The 20,207-nt window shown below is 40.3% G+C and overlaps 2 protein-coding genes across 3 annotated transcripts in view; both read left to right on the forward strand.

Annotated features, from left to right (window-relative positions):
* ANK3 (ankyrin 3) overlaps positions 1 to 20,207 on the forward strand; it is a 679,472-nt gene that overhangs the window by 329,856 nt on the left and 329,409 nt on the right. The window lies entirely within an intron of this gene.
* On the forward strand, positions 14,518 to 14,892 carry LOC130853122 (ubiquitin-conjugating enzyme E2 variant 1-like). Its single transcript, XM_057734354.1, has one exon. The coding sequence runs from the start codon at positions 14,518 to 14,520 to the stop codon at positions 14,890 to 14,892; it is 375 nt and encodes a 124-aa protein (XP_057590337.1).

Consider the following 20,207-nt stretch of genomic DNA (forward strand, 5'->3'; position numbering starts at 1 on the left):
AGAAGGCTCTGAGTTTGTATAAAAGCCTAGCTAGGGAAGGAAAGCAAAGAAAGAAGAAGTCTCAGGACCAGGAGCAGTGCATCAGCAGGAGGCTGCAGGGACCTGTGTGTTTTGTATATACCCGCTGGGAGGAAGTATCTCTTGAAATTGCCCACTTTTAAGTTTATAGAGGGGTGTGTTCATTGCTTTCAGTCACTCCTCCAGTCATTCTTTCTTGTTACAATGAGAAAACTTGAGCAGTGTAGCAGACTGTTCAAGTATCATTGGCCTCGTTCAAAGTGGAAGGAGTTTTTCGTAGGAGAGGGAGTCCCTGACTCTTTCGCCTTCCACAGTTTAATTCTAGAGAAGCTGGGAATAAAATGAGAAAACATCATGTGGGGCGCGTGCTGGAAAGTGAGCTGTCGGAACAGATGGTGGTGGGGCTTGAGGGTAAGAACCACAGAAGCTATTGACCTTATGCTGTGCAGAGAGCAGTGCGGGAGATTTGGGAGGTGGTCGCAGCGAGTAGCCTCCTGGTCCGGTCCTTCACAGAGATGACACAGTGGCAGATACAGGGCAAACGTACCGGAAGAGGGCAAAGCAATTACAGAAACACCTGACACACGTGACAGTAAATGCACATTCGCAAGAGATACTGAAAGTGCCCAGAATGTTCGCTCTGTGCAAGGCAGTGGCTCTGCCATGCCCATCCGTGGGACATTGGAAGAGTAATTTAATTACTTCTAGTCTCAGTTTACGCAATTTATAAGACAGGAATTATAATACCCACCTTAGAGACTTTTGGTACAGATTCATTAGATAGTTTATGTAAATCCTGGCACATAGTAGGTATTTCCTACACGTTGATGAATGAATGAATGAAGGAATGGAAGAATGAAATGGTTAACAGTGTGCTTGACACACACTAAATGCTCATTTAATGGATCTGTTATTGTTTTGATGGTATCACAATATTTTATAAGCCATTTTAAAGTTTTTTTAATTTTTTTTTTTTTTTAATTTTTGACTGCATCAGGTCTTAGTTGTGACATGCAGGATCTTTCATTGCACAAGCAGGGTCTTCTTTGCATCACACAAGCTTCTCTATAGCTGTGGCGTGTGGGTTTTTTTTTTTTTTTTTTAAGATTGATTGATTTTTGGCTGTATTGGGTCTTCATTGCTCTGCATGGGCTTTATCTAGCTGTGCTGAGTGGGGGCTACTCTTGGTTGCAGTGTGTGGGCATCTCATTGCAGTGGCTTCTCTTGTGCAGAACCATCTCTAGGCGCATGGGCTTCTGTAGTTACAGCATGCAGGCTCAGTAGTTGTGGCTCGTGGGCTGTAGAGCACAGGCTCAGTAGTTGTGGCACACGGGCTTAGTTGCTCCATGGGCTGTGGGATCTTGCTGGACCAGCAATGAAACCCATGTCCTCTGCATTGGCAGGCAGACTCTTAACCACTGCACTACCAGGGAAGTCCCCGGGTTTTCTCTCTAGTTGTGGTGCGCTGGCTGCAGAGTGTGTGGGCTCTGTAGTTGTGATGCACAGGCTCCAGAGCATGTGGGCTCTGTAGTTTGTGGCACACAGCCTTTCTAGTTGAGGTGCACAGGCTCAGTAGTTGTGGCACGCGGGCTTATCTGCCCTGTGGCATGTGGAATTTTAGTTCCCCGACCAGGTATGGAACCCATGTCCCCTGCACTACAAGACAGATACTTTACCACTGGACCACCAGGGAAGTCCCTGTAAGCCATCTTATAGATGGCAGAAGATGGCTCTTCCCTTATAACCTAATGTTTGGTTATACTCTTGCAACTTTGCCCATTGATATGCTAAATCATTAAGAGACGGTTGGATAATTTGTACCTGCGCAGTTCTGTAGAGGGGAATACGTTACAATTATCACTAGTGTTTCGTTGCCTCAGTTGCTTCAAGGTGTTTGGAGAGAGGCCAAAAATAAAAGAATGTAGTAGAGGCACCACATGCTTAAGGAAAAAGTTGATTTTCAGTGGGATTTTGGATACAACTAACATAGCTGAGCAACAAGAAGTAAGTGAAATCAGGCAGATTGGAGAAATGGCCTGAGAGAAACTCAACCAACTTGTTCACTCAAATGTGGAGTGTGAAGTGATAAGTGGGAACTTCATGTGTTAGAGCAGAAAACCTGAAGGACTCTCAGTACATTTCCATCTGAAGGTTGTCCTAGAAAATGTAGGAAAAACACTGCATTTCCATTGACAGTGCAACTGATATAGATTTCCTAAGCAAAAGGTCTACTATGCTTGATTAATTTGGCTGAGCAACATTAAGCAGCTTGTTTTCTTGTTATAATTTATCCAGGCCATGAGGGGTAGTGGCAAAAACAATGAATAAGAAAAAGGCAAGGTAATGAAAAAAACATTTATTGAATATCAGCTATAAAACAGGCACTATGCTAGTTACTTCATAAGCGTTTTCTAATTTAATGGTTATAATCCATGTAGTAAGTAAAACACAGGTCAGTCTGGCTTTAAAATCAATCCTTTTATCTATATACCCTCTGTAATGAGAAAACTTGAACTGTCATCTAGAGATCAACAAACTATAACTTATGGGCCTATTTTTGTAAATAAAGTTTTATTGGAACACAGCTGCGTCTTTTTATTTCAAAATTGTCTGTGGCTGCTTTCATGCTACAAAAGTTCAGTAGTTGTGATAGTGCCTGTATGGTCTAAGATATTTCCTATCTGACCATTTACAAAAAAATTTGACATCCCCTAAACTCCTGCTTTACTATTTACTGTCCTAACACTTTAAACAGGTCTTTTATGACTCAGTTTCTTCAGCCATAAAACAGAGTTAATGATGCCAACCTTGTCTATCTTACAAGATTGTGAGAAAGTAACCTCTTGTATGTGAAAATGGTATGAAAACAAAAGTGGTCTACCATGTAGCATCAGTTACTTTTTCTCCAACATGCTATTAAGACGATTTTCAAATACGTAAAAAGGGTGAAACATTGTACACTGAACACTCATGTACCCACCATCTAGAGTCAACAATGAACATTTTGCTGTATTTGTTTTATTACGTATATATCCATCTACCAATTTCTCTATCCACCCATCAATCCATCTTATTTTTTACTTATGCATTTCAGAGTAGGGTGTTGACACCACTAGAACTAACTGGAGATCAGTTTTTACTTTTTTTTAGGTAAGATGTACATACAGTGGAGTGGCAAAAATGTAAATGTACCATTTGATGAATTTTTGCAAGTGAGCCTTGTTGAGATGTAAAATATTACGGTCACCCCAGAAAATTCCCTCGTGCCCCTTCTCAGCCACTCCCAGAAGCAACTACCGTTCTCTCATCTTTTTCACTCAGTATTATGTGTCTGAGACTCAGTGTGTTGTTGTGTATAATAGTAGCTCGCTGCTCTTTGTTGCTGAGTAGTACTAGTTTTATGAGCTCACCATAGTGTATCCATTCACCCGTTTGTTGGTGGACACCTGGGCTATCTCCAGTTTTAAGTTATTGTGAATAAATCTACTTTGAACCCTCTTATACAGGTATTTTGTGGACATGTTCTTTTTTGTCTCTTGTGTAAACATCTGGGAGCAGAGTTATTAGGTCATAAGATCAGAAACTGGGAAACCTTTTTTTCCAAGGTGATTGTACAATTTCACACCCCTGCTAACAATGTATTAGAGTTCTGGTTGTTTCACGTTCTTGATGGTGTCAGTCTTGTTAATTTTAGCCTTTCTAGTAGATGACAGTGGTATCTCATGGTGGCTTTAATTTGTATTTCCCTGATGACTAACTATGATGAGCAACTTTTTGTGGATTGGACCTTTGTAAGTGTCTGGTGAAGTTGAATTCCTTTCAGTGCGTAGCATGAAGTGGGGATAGAAGGTATTATTATCCATATGGGTATGCAGTTGTTTTGCTCAGTTTGTTCAAAAGGCATTCTTTCCCCTGTTGAATTGCTTTGTGCCTTTATTATAAATAAATGAAAGGTATCAGTGCAGGTCTGTTTCTCTTCCAATGATCTGTTTGCCTCTTGTAACACCAGTACCACACGCTCTTGATCACTGTGGGTTTACGGTAAGCCTTCCATTCAGCTAGTGTAAGTCTTCCAACTTTGTTTTTATTTTTCAAGATTACTTTAGATATTCTAGGTCCTTTGCATTCACATACAGATTTTGGAATAAGCTTGTCTATTAAAAAAAATCTGGTGGCGTTATGACTAGAATTTCATTGACTCTATAGATCTGAGGAAAACTGATATTTTCACAATGTTGGGACTTGCAGTTCATGAATGGGGGAGTTCTCTATGTTTATTTAGATCTTCAATTTCTCTCAGCAATGATTTCAGTGTAATTTCAATGTGGGGTTCTTGCATGTCTTTCATTAGATTTATTCCTGAGTGTTTTACGGATTATGGTACCTTCAAAAGTGGGTTTCTTTTTTTAAATTTCGTTTTCCAATGTTTACAGCCAGTGTATATAATTTTTGTATATTAATCTTTTCTTTTTCAAGAATTTTTATTGAGATACAATTGACATACAATAAACTGCATATATTTAAAGTGTACAATTTGATATTTTTTCTTATTAAGTGTATATATGGCAATCCCAATCTCCCAATTCAATAATTTTTGTGTATTAATCTTATATTCTGAATGCAAGCTAAATTCACTTATTGGTTTTAGAAGTTGTTTTGTCAATTCCTCAGTATTTTCCTATGTAAATAATCATGTCATCTGTGAAAAGAGACAGTTATACTCTTCCTTTCCTATCTTCAAGACTATTTCTTTTCTTTGCCTTATTATTACACTGCTAAGATCTTCTGTATAATATTGAATAGAAATGGTAAGAGTGGACATACCTTGTTCTTACCCTTTGTAGGAAAGTATTCGATATATCACCATTGTGTATAATAATAGCTTTTGTAGGTCTTTCATAGACTTTTGAAAAAATCGTACTGAGGAAATTTCCTTCTGTTTCTAACTTGGTGAGGTTTAATATTGTAAGTGGTTGGAATTTTGTTAAAAGTATTGTCTGTCCCTGTTGAAATGATCATATAGATTTTTTCCCTTTATTAGTTGTTGTGATACATTGTCTTCCTTGATATTTTTTGACATGTTAAATCAAATTTGCATATTTGAAATAAACCTCACTTTACTGCTAAATTCAATTTTGCTAATATTTTCTAAAGCATTTTTGCATTTTTCTTGGTGAGAGAGATCATTCTATATTATTTTTTTGTTCATTTCTTTGTTAGGTTTTGGTATTAAGTTTATGGTAGCCTTGTAAAGTGAGTTGAGTCTCTACTTCCACTGTTTTCTCAAAGAGTTGGTATAATACTGATATTTCTTCCCTAAATGGTGAAACTCACTAGAGAAACCATATGCATGTGGCGTTTCCCTTGTGGGATGATTTTATATGATTTCAATTTCTTTAAAAAAAATAGCCTCTTAAGATTTTCCTTTTCAACTTATGTTTTTTATTTTATTGAAGTACAGTTGATTTACAATGTTATGTTAATTCCTGCTGTACAGCAAAATGACTCAGTTGTACATATACATATTCCTTTCCATTATGGTTTATTGTAGGATATTGTATATAGTTCCCTGTGTTATACAGTAGGACCTTGTTGTTTATCCATCCTAAATGTAATAGTTTGCATCTGCTAAATCCCTCTCCTTCCCTCTCCTAACCCCCCACCAACCCCTTGGCAACCACAATCTTTCCCTCTCCTAACCCCCCACTAACCCCTTGGCAACAAGTCTGTTCTCTATGTCTGTGAGTATGTTTCTGTTTCGTATATATGTTCCTTTGTGCCAATTTTAGATTCCACATATAAATGATATCATATGGTATTTGTCTTTCTCTTTCTGACTTACTGCACTTAGTATGATAATCTCCATGCCTGTTGCTGCAAATGGCATTTTTTCATTCTTTTTATGGCTGAGTAGTATTCCATTGTATATAAGGACCACATCTTCTTTATCTATTCATCTGTCGATGGGCATTTAGGTTGCTTCCATACCTTGGTTATTGTAAATAATGCTGCTGTGAACATAGGGGAGCATGTGTCTTTTTGAATTATAGTTTTGTCTGGGTAAATGCCCAGAAGTGGGATTGCTGGATCATAGGGCAACTCTAGTTTTCAATCTTGTGTACGTTTTGATGAGTTGTATTTTTTTAAGAAATTATTCCATTTCACCTAAATTTTCAATTTATTGGCATAGGCTTTATAGTGATAGTCCCTCTTTAATTCTTAGTATTTATAACTTGTATTCTCTGACTTTTAAGGCATCAGTTATGCTGTGTAGCAAACCATCCCAAACTTAATGACTTAAAATAGTAACCATTTATTTTGCTGTGGGTGGGCCATTTGGGCTAGGATCAGCTAGGCAGTTCTTAGGGTCACGCAGGAGTCTTTAGTCAGCTGCTAGTCTGCTAGGTGCTCTGCTTCTGGGGCTTGGGTGGCTTTGGCTGGGGCAATGAGGGTGGCAGACCAAGTGTGTCTCCTCATGGTCCAGGCGAACCCAGGCTTGTTGGCATGATGGGTCAGCAGTGTTCATTGAGAGAATGGAGGTATGAACATCCTCTTAAGGTCTAGGTGTAGGACCACAGTGGCTTTTCCCCCCACGTTCTTTTGACCAAAGTAAGTCACAAGAACAATTCAGAGTTATAAGGTGGGAAAACAGACCTACCACCAATTACAAACAACTGTGGCTGTGTGGCAGGGGAGAATGAACACCATTTTGGCAATCTTTCACATATTAAGGTGTATTATTACAGAACAACTGTTATGAATTTGGCAGTTGTGTGTAATCTGGTCTTATCAATATTGTGATATGACAGTCAGTGCGTCTTTCTGGATTTTACAGAACATTGCTTTCTTCACTGTCTCATCAAAAGCAACCCCATTTTTCCTATTAATACTTAGGAAGATTTTGATGGCTTACATGTTTTTGTTTTATAAGTTAGTACATATTTTGGTTGTCTATACAACCTCAAACCAGTAGAGATTCAAGCTATTTTTTGGTCCATAATACTTTAGGAATTCAAAATGTGGCGCTGGTAAAAATTATCATAGATATGTTGACTTAGGGCTTAAAAAACAGTCTGGGTCTTAATTCTCATCTGTGGATAAATTGTAAGTAAAAAGAAAGGTAGTCAATTTAGCTAGCATAGGTAATATATTTCTCTAGGACGCTCATCCTGTCTGTCAATAGAGACGTTTTTGGACACAGAAAATAAAAGCTGAAGTGGGAATGGGATGATAGAATTAAACTGCATTTTTATCAGTTTAAAGTAAGCCTATCCATTAAGTCAAATTTGTTTTACCTTTCCAGAAACCTACCTCTAGAAATTTATCCTAAGTTACTAATCGGTGTGTGAACTCATCTGGTGACAAGTAGTCATTTATAGCATTTCTGTCATGGAAAAATTGAAGGCATTCTAAATGTCTAATAGAAGGGGATTGATTTTTTTTTTAAATATGGCATGTTTATTACATGGAATATTATACAACCATTTAAAAGTTATAGAAGAGTATTTAGTGAGCTGCATGGATGTCCATTATATGTAGTTGATATATATACTTAAAAGCAGATTTTGTTGCTACTTGTATGATTATATTTTAGGTGGATAATTATTTATAAATACATATATGCAAAAAGAAAGGCTTGGAAGAATATACAAGAAAATTTTAATGGTGGTTATTTCTGAATGATGGCAATATGACTTTTTATTGTTTTGTTGGGATATAATTGACATGTAACATTGTATGAGCTTTAGGTGTACAGCATGATTGGGTATATGTGTATATAGCAAAATGATCACCACAGGAAGTTTAATTAACATCACCACCTTACATAGTTGCAATTTTTTTCTTGCCATGGGGATTTTTAAGATCTGTTCTCTTAGCAACTTTCAAATGTGTGACACTATTATTAACTTCAGTTCCCATGCTGTGTATTAGATTTCCAGAACTTTTCTGTTTTATCAGTGGAAGTTTGTACCTTTTGACCACCTTCATCCATTTCACCCACCCTCTACTCACTACCTATGGCAATCACCAATCTGCTTTTTGCATCTATGAATTTGATTTTTCTTTTAGATTCTACACATAAGTGAGATCATACAGTATTTGTCTTTCTCTGCCTGACTTATTTTACTTAGCATAACGCCCTCGAGATCCACCGATTGTTGTCACAAACAGCAGAATTTCCTTTTTTAATGGCTGAATAATATTCCATTTATGTGTGTGTGTGTGTGTGTGTGTATAAGTATAAAATTTTCTTTATCCTTTTATCTGTTGATAGACACTTAGGTGGTTTCCATGTCTTGACTATTGTAAATAATGCTGCAGTGAACATGGGGGTGCAGATATCTTTTCGAGATAGTGACTTCATTTCCTTCAGCTATATACCCAGAAGTAGAAGGGCTTGATCATATGGTAGTTCTAGTTTTAGTTTTTTGAAGATGCTCCATACTGTTTTCTAATTTACATTCTCATCAACAGTGGGCTTTCCCACATCCTTGCCAAACACTTGTTATATACACCCAGGAGTAGCATTGTCTTTTTTGGTAGTAGCCATCCTAACAGGTGAAAAGACATGAAGGCAAAATGGGTTTTATTTTCCTGTTTTTAAATCCATGATTTGAGATTTTTAGAATGAATATGTATGGAAGATATGGGAAAAGTAAATAAAATTTACTTTTAAAAAAGCCCTACAGAGCCACAATTTCAGGATTATTTGTATTTTTTGTTGCTGCTTTCTATATAATAAGAGCTTTCAAACCTTATAAAATCTACAGAACTGGGAGTCCCCTGGTGATCTAGTGGTTAGGATTCGGCGCTTTCATTGCCATGGCCCAGGTTCAATCCCTGGTCCGGGAACTGAGATCCCGTAAGCTGCGTGGCATGGCAAAAGACTGGTTTTATTGCCACCCTAATAGAGCACGGCATTGTGAAATGCAGTAGCTCCTTTAGGATTTTTGTTTTGCTGTTAACATTTGCAAGAACTCATAAAAACTGGGAAAATTTTTCTCTAATAAGCGTCATGTTTTTATTTTAAAACATCACCATCGTGAAAAAGGCTAGTAAAAGTTTGGGTTGGAAGCAGAATTAGCATTCTTACATCTTTCTTCTAACTTGAATAGTGATAGGATCCAGAGTCTTAAAAAAAAATCTGTTGGCTAGAAAATTACTGTTGAAAGTAGACACAGGTATTGCTTCTGTGTTAAACTGCTAGCCATGATTCTGTGCTTTTCTTAACAGCCTAATTGATAAGCTCCCTGACAAGGTAGCATATGTTACACATCTGTAGTACAGTGATATTTCTATTTAGTAAATCCCACCATTGTCACTCTCATCACTGGTGGAATATAGACTTTGGACAAATTGCATTAGATTTTACCATGGCTACAAAGCAAGGCAAAACCCTGTATTAGAGGTTTTGATATCTATTTTATTGTTATTGAATAGACTGTTAAGGCCAGTTGCCATCTAAGAGATGGTTAATAGGGACTTTCCCTGGCGGTCCAGCGGTTAACACTCCACCCTTCCAATGCAGGAGGCTCGGGTTCGATCCCTGGTCGGGGAACTAAAATCCACATGCTGTGCAGCAAAAAAAAAAAAAGAGAGAAAAAAGCTGAAAAGAAATGGTTACTATAGGGCGTCCTCTCTAATGAACAAGCACAACCTTCAAGGGGGTATTGAAACTTTCTGGGGCCCAAATGAAATTTGATTATGCTGGAGAAGATTTTTAAAAGTTGGGCAGTGTGTTGTGAAATCACCACATCTGCAGAATAGTCAACACTTTAAAATGTTTGATTGATGGATTTTATTGAGTTTGCTGCCAGAAGGAACAGAGCATGGCAGGATGTGCAGAGTTGGGCACACGGTTTCCTGGGGTGGGAGGAGGTCTTGGGGAGGATGGGGCAGCACCCAGGTAACACCCGGGTACCCGCAGCGCGCTGTGCCTGCAGCGCTGGTGTACAGGCAGCCTTTTCCGTGTCAACACCTGCTCATTAGGAACCTGACCAAGACTCCCAAAGAGCTCTCAGATGGCCCGAATTCTGTATCCCTGCCAATCTGCGCTCGAATTTAATAACAACCTTGAGGTGAAACTTGGGCCTTTCCTCACTGCTAATCCCCCAAACCATCTGGCTTTCCCTTTCTCTGAATAACAGTTTAGTGTATGTGGGGAGGGAGGGAGGAGGCTGGGGACAGAAGAAGGAGAGCAAACCTTCTTACATTTCCTAAAGGACAGTCCACTCTCCTTCAGAGCAGATAGAGTTTCTCGTCGGTCCCAGACCTAAGCTTGCTCTTTCCATAGCTTCCGCATCTTCAGTTGCCAGATCGTGTTGGAAATTCGCACCATTCATTAACCACTGACAAACCTCCAAGTTTCATTCTTGTAATGAAATAATGCTAAAAAGAAACATGTAATCATGATTATGACATATTTTTAAAAGGGTTATATGTTTTCTCTTTAATTTTCCACTAGGTTTAGCACACAATTAGAAATATGGGAGATCCTCCATAAATATTTGTTTATTCCCGTGCCTTGCTCTGCAAAGGAACGGAAGGAATTTAGTAGGAAATATACAGAATATAGTAATAAACTACTAATAAAATAGAAAGCATCAGAGCTGCTTCTGCCCTGCCCCCACCCCAGGGGAGGAAGTAGAACATGGTGAACCAGATGTCTGTCCTGAGCAGTGCACAGAGAAGAGCATGGCTGTGGTCCTTTTGGAGGCTCACTCCAGGGCAGATGGCCATCGAGTGGAACGGCAGATGGAATCAGCTGTACCCCCCAAAAGTGCTCTCACTCGCTCTTACTCTCCTGAGTGCTTGTTGAGTTTGGCTGTCTTAAGTACACATGTAGGATTATGCCACTTCAGTAAAGGAGGTGCCCAGTAAACATGCGCGAATGAGGGAATGAATAAAGTTATCTGTGTATACAGTGTAGAAAATGCCCAGAGCACCGTATGTGTCTGCATCCCTCTGATGACAGTTACTGTGTTCAAATGCAGAGGACAGATGTCCATGAGTGTTATGTAAAGTCACACATATTCACACCTGTGTGTACTTACATGGAAGCACACGTGCAAGTATATACACGTAAACATGCCTAGCATCCGGATTTGACCCCACTGTCCGTTCACCCTCTTTCTCAGAGACCCTCCGCACGGTACGTCACCAGCATTGTGATGCCTTAGAACAGGGGTCAGCCTCGTTTTGTACAGCCTGCAAGCTCAGAATGGTATCTACGTTTTAAAATGGTTGAAAACAAATCAAAAGAAGAAGAATATTGTGTGACACATGAACATGGGCTCAAGTTCCGATTTCAGTGTGCACCAAGAAAGCTGTATTGCACCCCAACCATGTTTCTTCATCTACCTACTGTCTCTGGCTGCTTTTGCACTATGGCAGGGAGTCCAGCAGGTGCAGCAGAGGCCAGCTAGCCTGCAGAGCCCCAAGTACTAGCTGTCTGGCCCTTTGCAAAAATGTTTGCTGATCCCTACCTTAGGCGTTACAAAAAATGAGTAGGATGAAATCCACCTGGATGAAGCCACACCTCACAGTATTTGTGAAAATACTTCCCCGTGTCGTCCTTTCTTTTAGGAGATAATTGGAAAAGAATAAGAAAATTGTTCTCAACTTTTATCTTTTTCAAAAGGGCCTCATAATTCTTTTTTCCCCAATATGTGACTTTGCGTCCCAATACTAACTCTTGTGATTATATCCTGGCATGATATAATGGAAGGGCAAGTATTGGGTTGACCAAGTTGTGGAACATATAAAAGAAAGTTTAGTCTGATTTACAATTTGCCTTCTGAATCAACATGGAAGAGAAAACCTACCAAGACTTACCAAGCTTGTAGGACAGGAAGGAAGAGGAGGAATCCCCAGTACATTTCGGGAACCCCAAGTGTCCATCTGTATAACAGTCTGCCCCAACCTGGTAATGCCTTGTGTGTACGTGTGCTGTTTTTGTCTTTTGTGGCGATCGTGTTGTTTCATTAGCTACTGGAATATACTGGTAAGAAGCAGGTACTGTGATTTCCATTCCAGAAGGAAGTGGTTATAAACTCTGCATGTAGTTCTTTCTATGGTAGTAAATCAGTGCCAGATCCAAGAGAATAATTTGTTTTTCTTTTTTGCCACACACAAATCTCTGCGTGGTTGATATGGTCTGCAGTATGATAAAGAATTGTTACCTGAGTTTTAATGTGAATATTTGACTGTTTAGTGTGATTTCCTCTACAGCATCTGGCATAGTGTTTAGCTGTTGTTAACCTACCCGTGGCCACTATAATATGACCTCATGAATCAACTAATTAGATACTTCATTCTCTAAAACTGAAACTCTTTGCTTTCTTTTGTGCACCACTCTCTCTCTCTCTTATATTCAGGTCAGCAAATGGTCACTGAGTAGGCCAGTAGTTTCCTGCCTCTTCAAATCCTATCTCCTTCTTTATACCTTTGCCTTTTAGTTGTTTCTTAAAGAAATGTGTTGAAAGTGAACTCATTTTCCTTGTATCTTGATCAGAATACACCAGCAGAGGAAGCACACATAAGTCAATCATTGTATCCTACCATAATTGTATTTCAGCATCACAGAATGTGTATGCTGGCAGAGAGACTTTAGAATTCCTTTCCATCCCTACAGATACGGAACCAGGGACTCATGCAAGATAAAGGATTTCTCTAAGGTGGTACAGTTACTTGTAGCAGAGTTGGGAGAAGAGCTATTGCCTTCCTTCTTTGTTTGCATTATCTTCCCTTTGGGCCACCGTAAGTATGATTCTGATGTGAACATTAAATTACAAGGATTCAGAGAAATGCCACATGACTATCATTTCCTAGAATATGTTGTGTTTGGCTATGAAACAGTGAGACTTGATTCCACAGATACGTTGGAAAATTTACTCCATTACTCAGTGGATATGTTACATCAACCTTTTTGGAGTTGTTATTAAACTGAAAATTAACAGGAAGTGATGGATGCTACAATTATCCAGATAGTTTAGGAGAAAAGTAATGCAAAAGCATATCTATTCTTTATCCTCAGTAATAAATATATTCGAACTGAGGAACCATTCGCATTCATTATCAGCCACTGTGATCAGTTTCTTGGTTAGAGGGCCTTTGGGGGGAATTACTACCCTAATAGAGTGGAAGACTCAACTTAATTGGCTTCTCACTATCTAGATTTATTTTTCCTAGAGAATCTAAAACTGGGAGGAAGCAGAGAGCCCGTGAAGAATTGTTCCTCATCTTGCCACTTTCATTCCAGTCATATGCTTTATGTTCTTCCTAACACTTGTGACTATCTGATATTTTCTCCTTCATTGACTTGTTGTTGACTAGCTTACTCCCCCATCCTACACGCCCAAGAATGGAAGGTGCAGAAAGGTGGCCTCATCCGTCTTGTACACCATTGTATCACCAGCACGTATGACAGTGCCTGGGCTCTACAGGAAATTCTGTATTATCTGCTCAAGCATGAGCCGTTGGCCAAGTTGACTAGAGTGTGACGTATTGAACTGTGAAGTTGTAAACTCTGTGGATGGGGAAGAGAGTCTTCATACCTGACTTCCAAAGTATTGTTCTTCATACTGACCTCTTGGTTCTATATTGTGTCCCCACCCTTGCTTCCACAGCACCTGTACATGTTCCGTAATTGTCTGTTTCCTTGTCTCTCTCTCCCATGGATAACTTGATGAGTGGGACCAAGTCCCATTCACCGATACGTCCCAGATGTCAAATGCCGTGACCATCAGAGAGAGTGAGTCCATGAGTACATGAATGCTGCTTTTAGCACAAGTGCCTGAGAACATACTGTATTTTCGTGCTTTACCTTTTCACGTAGAAAGCATAATGACTGACTGCTAAGTGTCTTCTAATACTTGTTTGGAGAAATATCTGCCTTCAGGAAAATACTTGCAGGCAAGTTGGGCTCTCTTTTTGTTAAGATAAGCTCTTTATATAGACTGTCACTGTCCAATAGAAATGACATGTGAACCACACATATAATTTTAAATTTTAAATCGCCACATTTAAAAAGCTCTTTAGAAAGTGAAATTAATTTTAATACATTTTATTTAGTTGAACATATCCAAATAGTCTCACTTCGGCATGAATCAATATATAAAATTATTACTGAGACATTTGACATTGCTTTTTTTCATCCTGTCTTGAAATCCAGTGTGTATTTTATATCTTGGTGTGGGTGCTAAATTATCACCAGAAATACTTGACCTGTATTCTGTTTCACAAAATTGAAAGTTGAAATAGTGGAATCACATATCCAGATTGTTCCAACACTGAAATGTGTTCCAATATCTGAATTGAGAATGTTTTTAAATTTAAATTTCTTAATTAAATAAAATTTAGAAACTCAGTTCTGCAGTCACACGAGTACTATTTTTATTGCCAGTCGCTAAATATGGCTGGCGGCTACTGTTTTGGCCAGCCCAGATTGTAAACTATTTTATTTTTTAAAAAACTTTATTGGAGCGACAGCGATGCAGGATGGCAGCCACCACGGGCTCGGGAGTAAAAGTCCCTCTCAATTTCCGACTGTTGGAAGAACTCGGAGAAGGCCAGAAAGGAGTAGGGGATGGCACAGTTAGCTGGGGTCTAGAAGATGACAAAGACATGACACTTACAAGGTGGACAGGGATGATAATTGGGCCTCCAAGAACAATTTATGAAAACCAAATATACAGCCTTAAAATAGAATGTGGACCTAAACACCCAGAAGCACCCCCCTTTGTAAGATTTGTAACAAAAATTAAGATGAATGGAGTTAATAGTTCTAATGGAGTGGTGGACCCAAGAGCCATATCAGTGCTAGCAAAATGGCAGAATTCACGCAGCATCAAAGTTGTCCTGCAAGAGCTCTGACGCCTAATGATGTCTAAAGAAAATATGAAACTCCCTCAGCCGCCTGAAGGACAGTGTTACAGCAATTAATCAGAAAGAAAAACCACAGGCCCTCCCCTACCCCCAGTTGATTTAAGCAGTCTTCATTTTCCACAGTAGTAAATTTTCTAGATACATCTTATAGACCTCAAAGTACTGGAAAGGAAGCTCCCATTCAAAGGCAGTTTATCTTAAGACACTGTAAATGATACTAATTTTTTTGTCCATTTGAAATATATGTTGTGCTGTAACAAAAAAAATTTTATTGAAGTATAGTCGATTTATAATGTGTTCATTTCTGCTGTACAGCATACTGACTCAGTCATATATATATATATTTATATATATTCTTTTCCATTATTTCCATTATGATTTATCACAGGATATTGACTATAGTTCCCCGTGCTGTACAATAGGACCTTGTTATTTATCCTATACATATAATAGTGTAAACTCTTCATAAATAAACCTTTCCTATATATCTTCCTTTATTTTCAAACACCCACACCTTCTACCACTTCGGATTGCTGCATTTTGAGTTCTTGAGGGATGTCTTTGTGGTCATCTGGTCCTGCTTGGTCCTTCTATAGGACCAGGGGCGCAGAGAGGAAGTGGCTTGTCCAGTACAGTTGTTTGTCCATGATTCTTGGTGCTGGCTTTTCGATCCCTCCTCCACCAGGCACTGCCAGCTCCCTCCTTGGGTGGGACAGAGTCCAAGGGCTGTGCCTGCAGGGGATAACCCATGTGCAGCCAGGGTCCCCCTCTCTCTGCCGGCCAACGCCAACGTGTGCATGATGAAGAGACCTCAGGGGAGCTGTCCCCGACCGCCTGCCTCCGCCGCCCATGGGAGGTGGCAGAAGCAGCTGGTAGCTCGGACCAGCTGGCTGGCTCCAGGCTGAGGTCATGCTGGTGAGTTGGACAGACAGCCTGCTCCAGGGACGGAGGGCAGACCGAGTGCTAAGACAGATGGAACCACGGCCAGCCTTCATTTATCCAAAGGTGCCACCTGCTACGAGGAGTGTGGAAAGGACCACCAGTCCCTCAGTATGATTTAGTCACCACGTTTGTTTTTCTTTTTTAAGCTCTTTATTGCAATATAATTGCTTTACACTCTTGTACCAGCTTTTGAGGTACACCAAAGTGAATCAGCTGTATTTATACATATATCCCCATATCCGCTCCCTCCTGTGACTCCCTCCCGCTCTCCCTGTCCTGGCCCTCTAAGGCATCACCCATCATCGAAGTTTTTTTTTTTTTTTTCATGTGTCTCACCTGAAAGTGAAGAATCACCTGACTATGAGTTAAGCATTTCCTAGGGTGCCTTTTTTGTCATTTACAACCATTGACAGTTTTAGTGCTTGTTTTCTTTCTTGTTCCCCACGTTTTGCAGAACCTGCTCAAGATCTCTTGACATCATCTTTATCTAGGGTACCAAAATTAATGCAGTGACGATGGCTCCACTTTTCTTTCTGAAGGAAAAATATTTTGACTCTCTTATGGTGAGGCTGCTCTGCTTCTGAGAAAACTGAAGTGGGTGCAGCAGGAAATAGTTCTCATCCCATCAAAACATGCTCCTTTCTTGGTATCAAGAGCCGGGGGCAGGGTTGGGAAGGTGCAGCCTTGCTGGTGACTGGAAGCATTGCTATTTTTTGTTTTTCTCCTGCTCCCATCCTCCATTATTCTATATACTCCCCACCTCCACTGCTCCACATCACCATGTCTTTTTTCTTTTTTTTTTTTTTTGGCCGCACCTTGCAGCATGCAGGATCTTAGTTACCTGATCAGGGATCAAACCCACGCCCACTGCATTGGAAGCACGGAGTCTTAACCGCTGGACGGCCAGGAAAGTCCCTCATATTTTTTGCAAAGTGCACTTTGAAGCTAGGGTACCTTTAGGATCACCAAGCGACAGGATCACCTCCGCAGAAACCAAACACGTCGTTTGTGTGTCGGCTCACCTCAGCCATGTGGAGACACAGTAGAAGATGACAGCCGAGAGTAGTCACACTGTTAATTGGCTGAAGAGAAGTCAGAGTTTGTCTTGGAACCCTGGCAAGGTGTTTGCCAAAACTAAGGAGAAAATAATTCCCTGGCTGGGGTAAAACGTCCAGTCTATTGGTTTGGTTTTATTTTCATTGGCATATTTAGTCACAGTGTTTTGATTCCTGGATTAGAACGTACTTGGGGAGTATAACCATTACTTCAGATGCCAAACTGGAAAGTGATTTTTACTTTCTTGTGCTGGTTTTATGCTCTAATAACACATGGACGAGAAGGACTCTTGAAGAAACATGTCACTTTGGGTAGGAAATCAGGAATTATTTTGAACAAGATGGTGAAGAAACTTTGAGTAGAAGGAATCACTTTTTGATGTAACTTGCGTTATCAGAGGTACATGGTAGGGAAAGATCAGAACCCCTTGGTGGAGCGTGCCAGATTTCAAATTTCAAACCATGCTCATCCAAGCTGCCTTCTGGAGGAAGGTTGGGGGAGCCAAAAAAGCTGGGCTCTAGGACACTGTTCCTTCCATTCAGCCAGGCAGCTGCACTCTCAGGTTTATTCTCAGTGCCTTTCCTGTAGGACTTACTCAAGGAAAGATTGCTGCAGTTAAAAAAAGTTTAAAAGATCACTCTTTTACTTCATTTTGAAAGGCTGGCTTAGGAATTCTTGTACCTGGAGTTTTCATAAAAACCAGGACAATTTTTTTTTCCTTGAATGGTGAACTGGCTTCAGAACTGTTGTTCCTTAACTTTCTGTAGCTTCAACATTCCTCGCGTAGGCCACCCCATCCCATGCAAGTCCTGTTCCGTAGGCCCTCGTGGCCGATGTCAGGGAGCAGGATTGGAGAAGTTACCCAGTGGACCTCACGTTACTGTTTCAGGTGGGGTGCTTGCCCTAGTGCTGTTTCTTCCTTCTTCCTGCTGTCAGAGGCCTGCCACTCTGCTCAGAGACCCGCCACTCTGCTCAGAGACTTGCTCTTGTGCCAGCTGCACAGTTTTACTTTGAAGATTTATACTAACTTGGTTATCACCCAGACGAGAACAGTCTGAGACGGAAATGGAGAAGTTTTATAAAACTGAAGCCAAAGTTTGAAGTTTTAAAAAGTTCCTTTCTTGTTTGTTTCCGCTATCGTAAGGCCTTGCCTTCTAGAATTATTGGCAGAACTGTCCATTTAGTTCGGGAGGCTTGAAAGCTAATATCTGTGGCAATCTTTGCTAAATGCCTTTGTGTTGAGAATAGGTACAGCAGCAGTTTGAGACTGACCTGTCAGGGTATGTGCTGGGTAGAGGGAAAGGGACTAAGATTTTAGTAATATTACCATCAAAATCTAGGACTCACAGGGCTGCCCTCCTTGGCAGTGATGGGGCTTAAAGTTCTAGTTTAGAAATGGCAGACAAAAGCCCATATTTTCTTTAAGAAAGAAAAGCTAAACAAGCTATGTCTTAGAATTTATTTTTGGTGGGTTAACCACTTACCACAAAATCCAATGTAACAAAAAAAATTCATATTATGGTGGCATAAAAGTTGTGACAGATTCTCAATTTCTGAACATTTTGGGAAAGCAAGGAATTATTCCAGAGAGAAATGTATTGAAAAGTAGCTGAGCCTGTTTTCCTAATTTCCAGTTATGCTTTTGCTGATCGAGGTCAATGAGAAAGTATAGCCTTGCCAGCCTTAGATGGAGAAGTTACCTTGATCAAGAGTGCTTATAAATATATTTTAAAGTATCATTAGTGTCTATAAAGGAAAAAAAAAAAGAAAGTCCTGGAGCCAGTGGGAAATGGGCCAGTTTTTAAGCTGGCTGTCCTCTTCAGCTTGCTGAAAATAAGGAAAGGAAATTGTACACATGTTCCTCAAAAGTCAAGGATGATTTATATCAGGAGAAAGCTTACAAAAGTTTTAGTTTTTATTCTTTTTTCCACCTCGCCTATTACTATTACAATAAAAATCCTTCTGATAGAAAAACACTTGTTTTTATTATGAAGATCCAAGTATAGTTTACCACTTTGGGGTCTGAGTCCTCCACCTTGTTTTCCCTGCCTTTTGGGCAGGTGATGGTTTTGTAGGCAGTGGAGAACCTTTCCAGAATTCTTCCTTCTTGCAAGTAGTTTCTGTGGGAAAGCAAGCACACTAGCATCAGTGCACACAGTGGGCCCTCGAGAATGTTGGACCAGAGTGGTTTTCATGTGGTTCGCAGCGAGACCTGAGAGAAGCGTGCAGTCCACTTGCAATGGAAGCTCATGGCCATGGTCATCCTTCCCCTCCCATTGCCTATCACCACCTGGTGGAAAAAGTAAGGCCCCTAAAAGGGAAGAAGGATGTAGGTCCTTGATCTCCAAATCAGAAATATAGTGAGTAGGCATTGGCAGGAACTCACACTTGGGCCTCTTAATAAAGCAGGTGGACAACAGCTCCAGAGACGCCCAACCAAGTCCTCACATGACACCTCTGGACTTGCTGCTTCGGCCTCCACACATCTGTCGTCAGTCCTGCAAAGTTGAACTCACTGATCTCCAAAGTCAAGGACTTATAGTATGAGAAGCACACACCCTAAGTCTTTTCAGGGAAGCACTATCTTTTTTTTTTTTTTTTCCTGCTCATTTTCTTGGTGAAGGTAGGTTTTCTCCCCAGGATCCAAAATGTTTTAGGTCAAGTCTGACATTTCAGCCGTTTCTTGCTAAAGCTGTGTGGGTACCGTGTGTTTGTGCGTGTGTGAATGATTCCTGACTTCGTAAATTTCTTCCAGTGCGTGCATCCTGGCGGAAGATAGCCCAGCAGGCCTTGAGCACTGCTGCTGCTTCACTTCGCATCGTGCATATTCAGGGGCTGCAGTCATTGAGGACTCAGGTGGCAAAAATAGTAAGGCGATGAAAGCACACCCTGACACGAGCGCCGAGTCCACATCTCAGCGACGCAGAACCCCTGACCCTCGGACCTCAGGAGAGGAGAGTCCTGGGGAGCTCCTCTGAATCGGGCAGCTGTTCCGTACACCAGCATGCTCATGGCTTGCTGTATGATGTGTTGTAATCAGCATGTTGTTTTTAAAAGACAACAGGCCCTTCTGTGAATCCTCCCCCACAAATGCATTTAGGCTGAGAGTTCAGCATAAAGGACGCACTGTTGAGACGGGCAATGCATGCATTGTTTTCCCGTCATGCAGTCAGGATCTCCATAGCAAAATTGAGTGTCTTCTGTAAAATCTTATTTTATATATTTTGTCACCATCAGCAGTTACACTAAAGTAGGAACCGCTCCATTCTATTATGGGTTAAATTCTGCTCTGTGCAGACCTAGTG

Source organism: Hippopotamus amphibius, chromosome 5, assembly GCF_030028045.1.
Source record: "Hippopotamus amphibius kiboko isolate mHipAmp2 chromosome 5, mHipAmp2.hap2, whole genome shotgun sequence".
NCBI lineage: Eukaryota > Metazoa > Chordata > Mammalia > Artiodactyla > Hippopotamidae > Hippopotamus > Hippopotamus amphibius.

Bases quoted from the DNA above. Each gene is read 5' to 3' on its own strand.
- LOC130853122 (XM_057734354.1), top strand. From the start codon at position 14,518: ATGGCAGCCACCACGGGCTCGGGAGTAAAAGTCCCTCTCAATTTCCGA.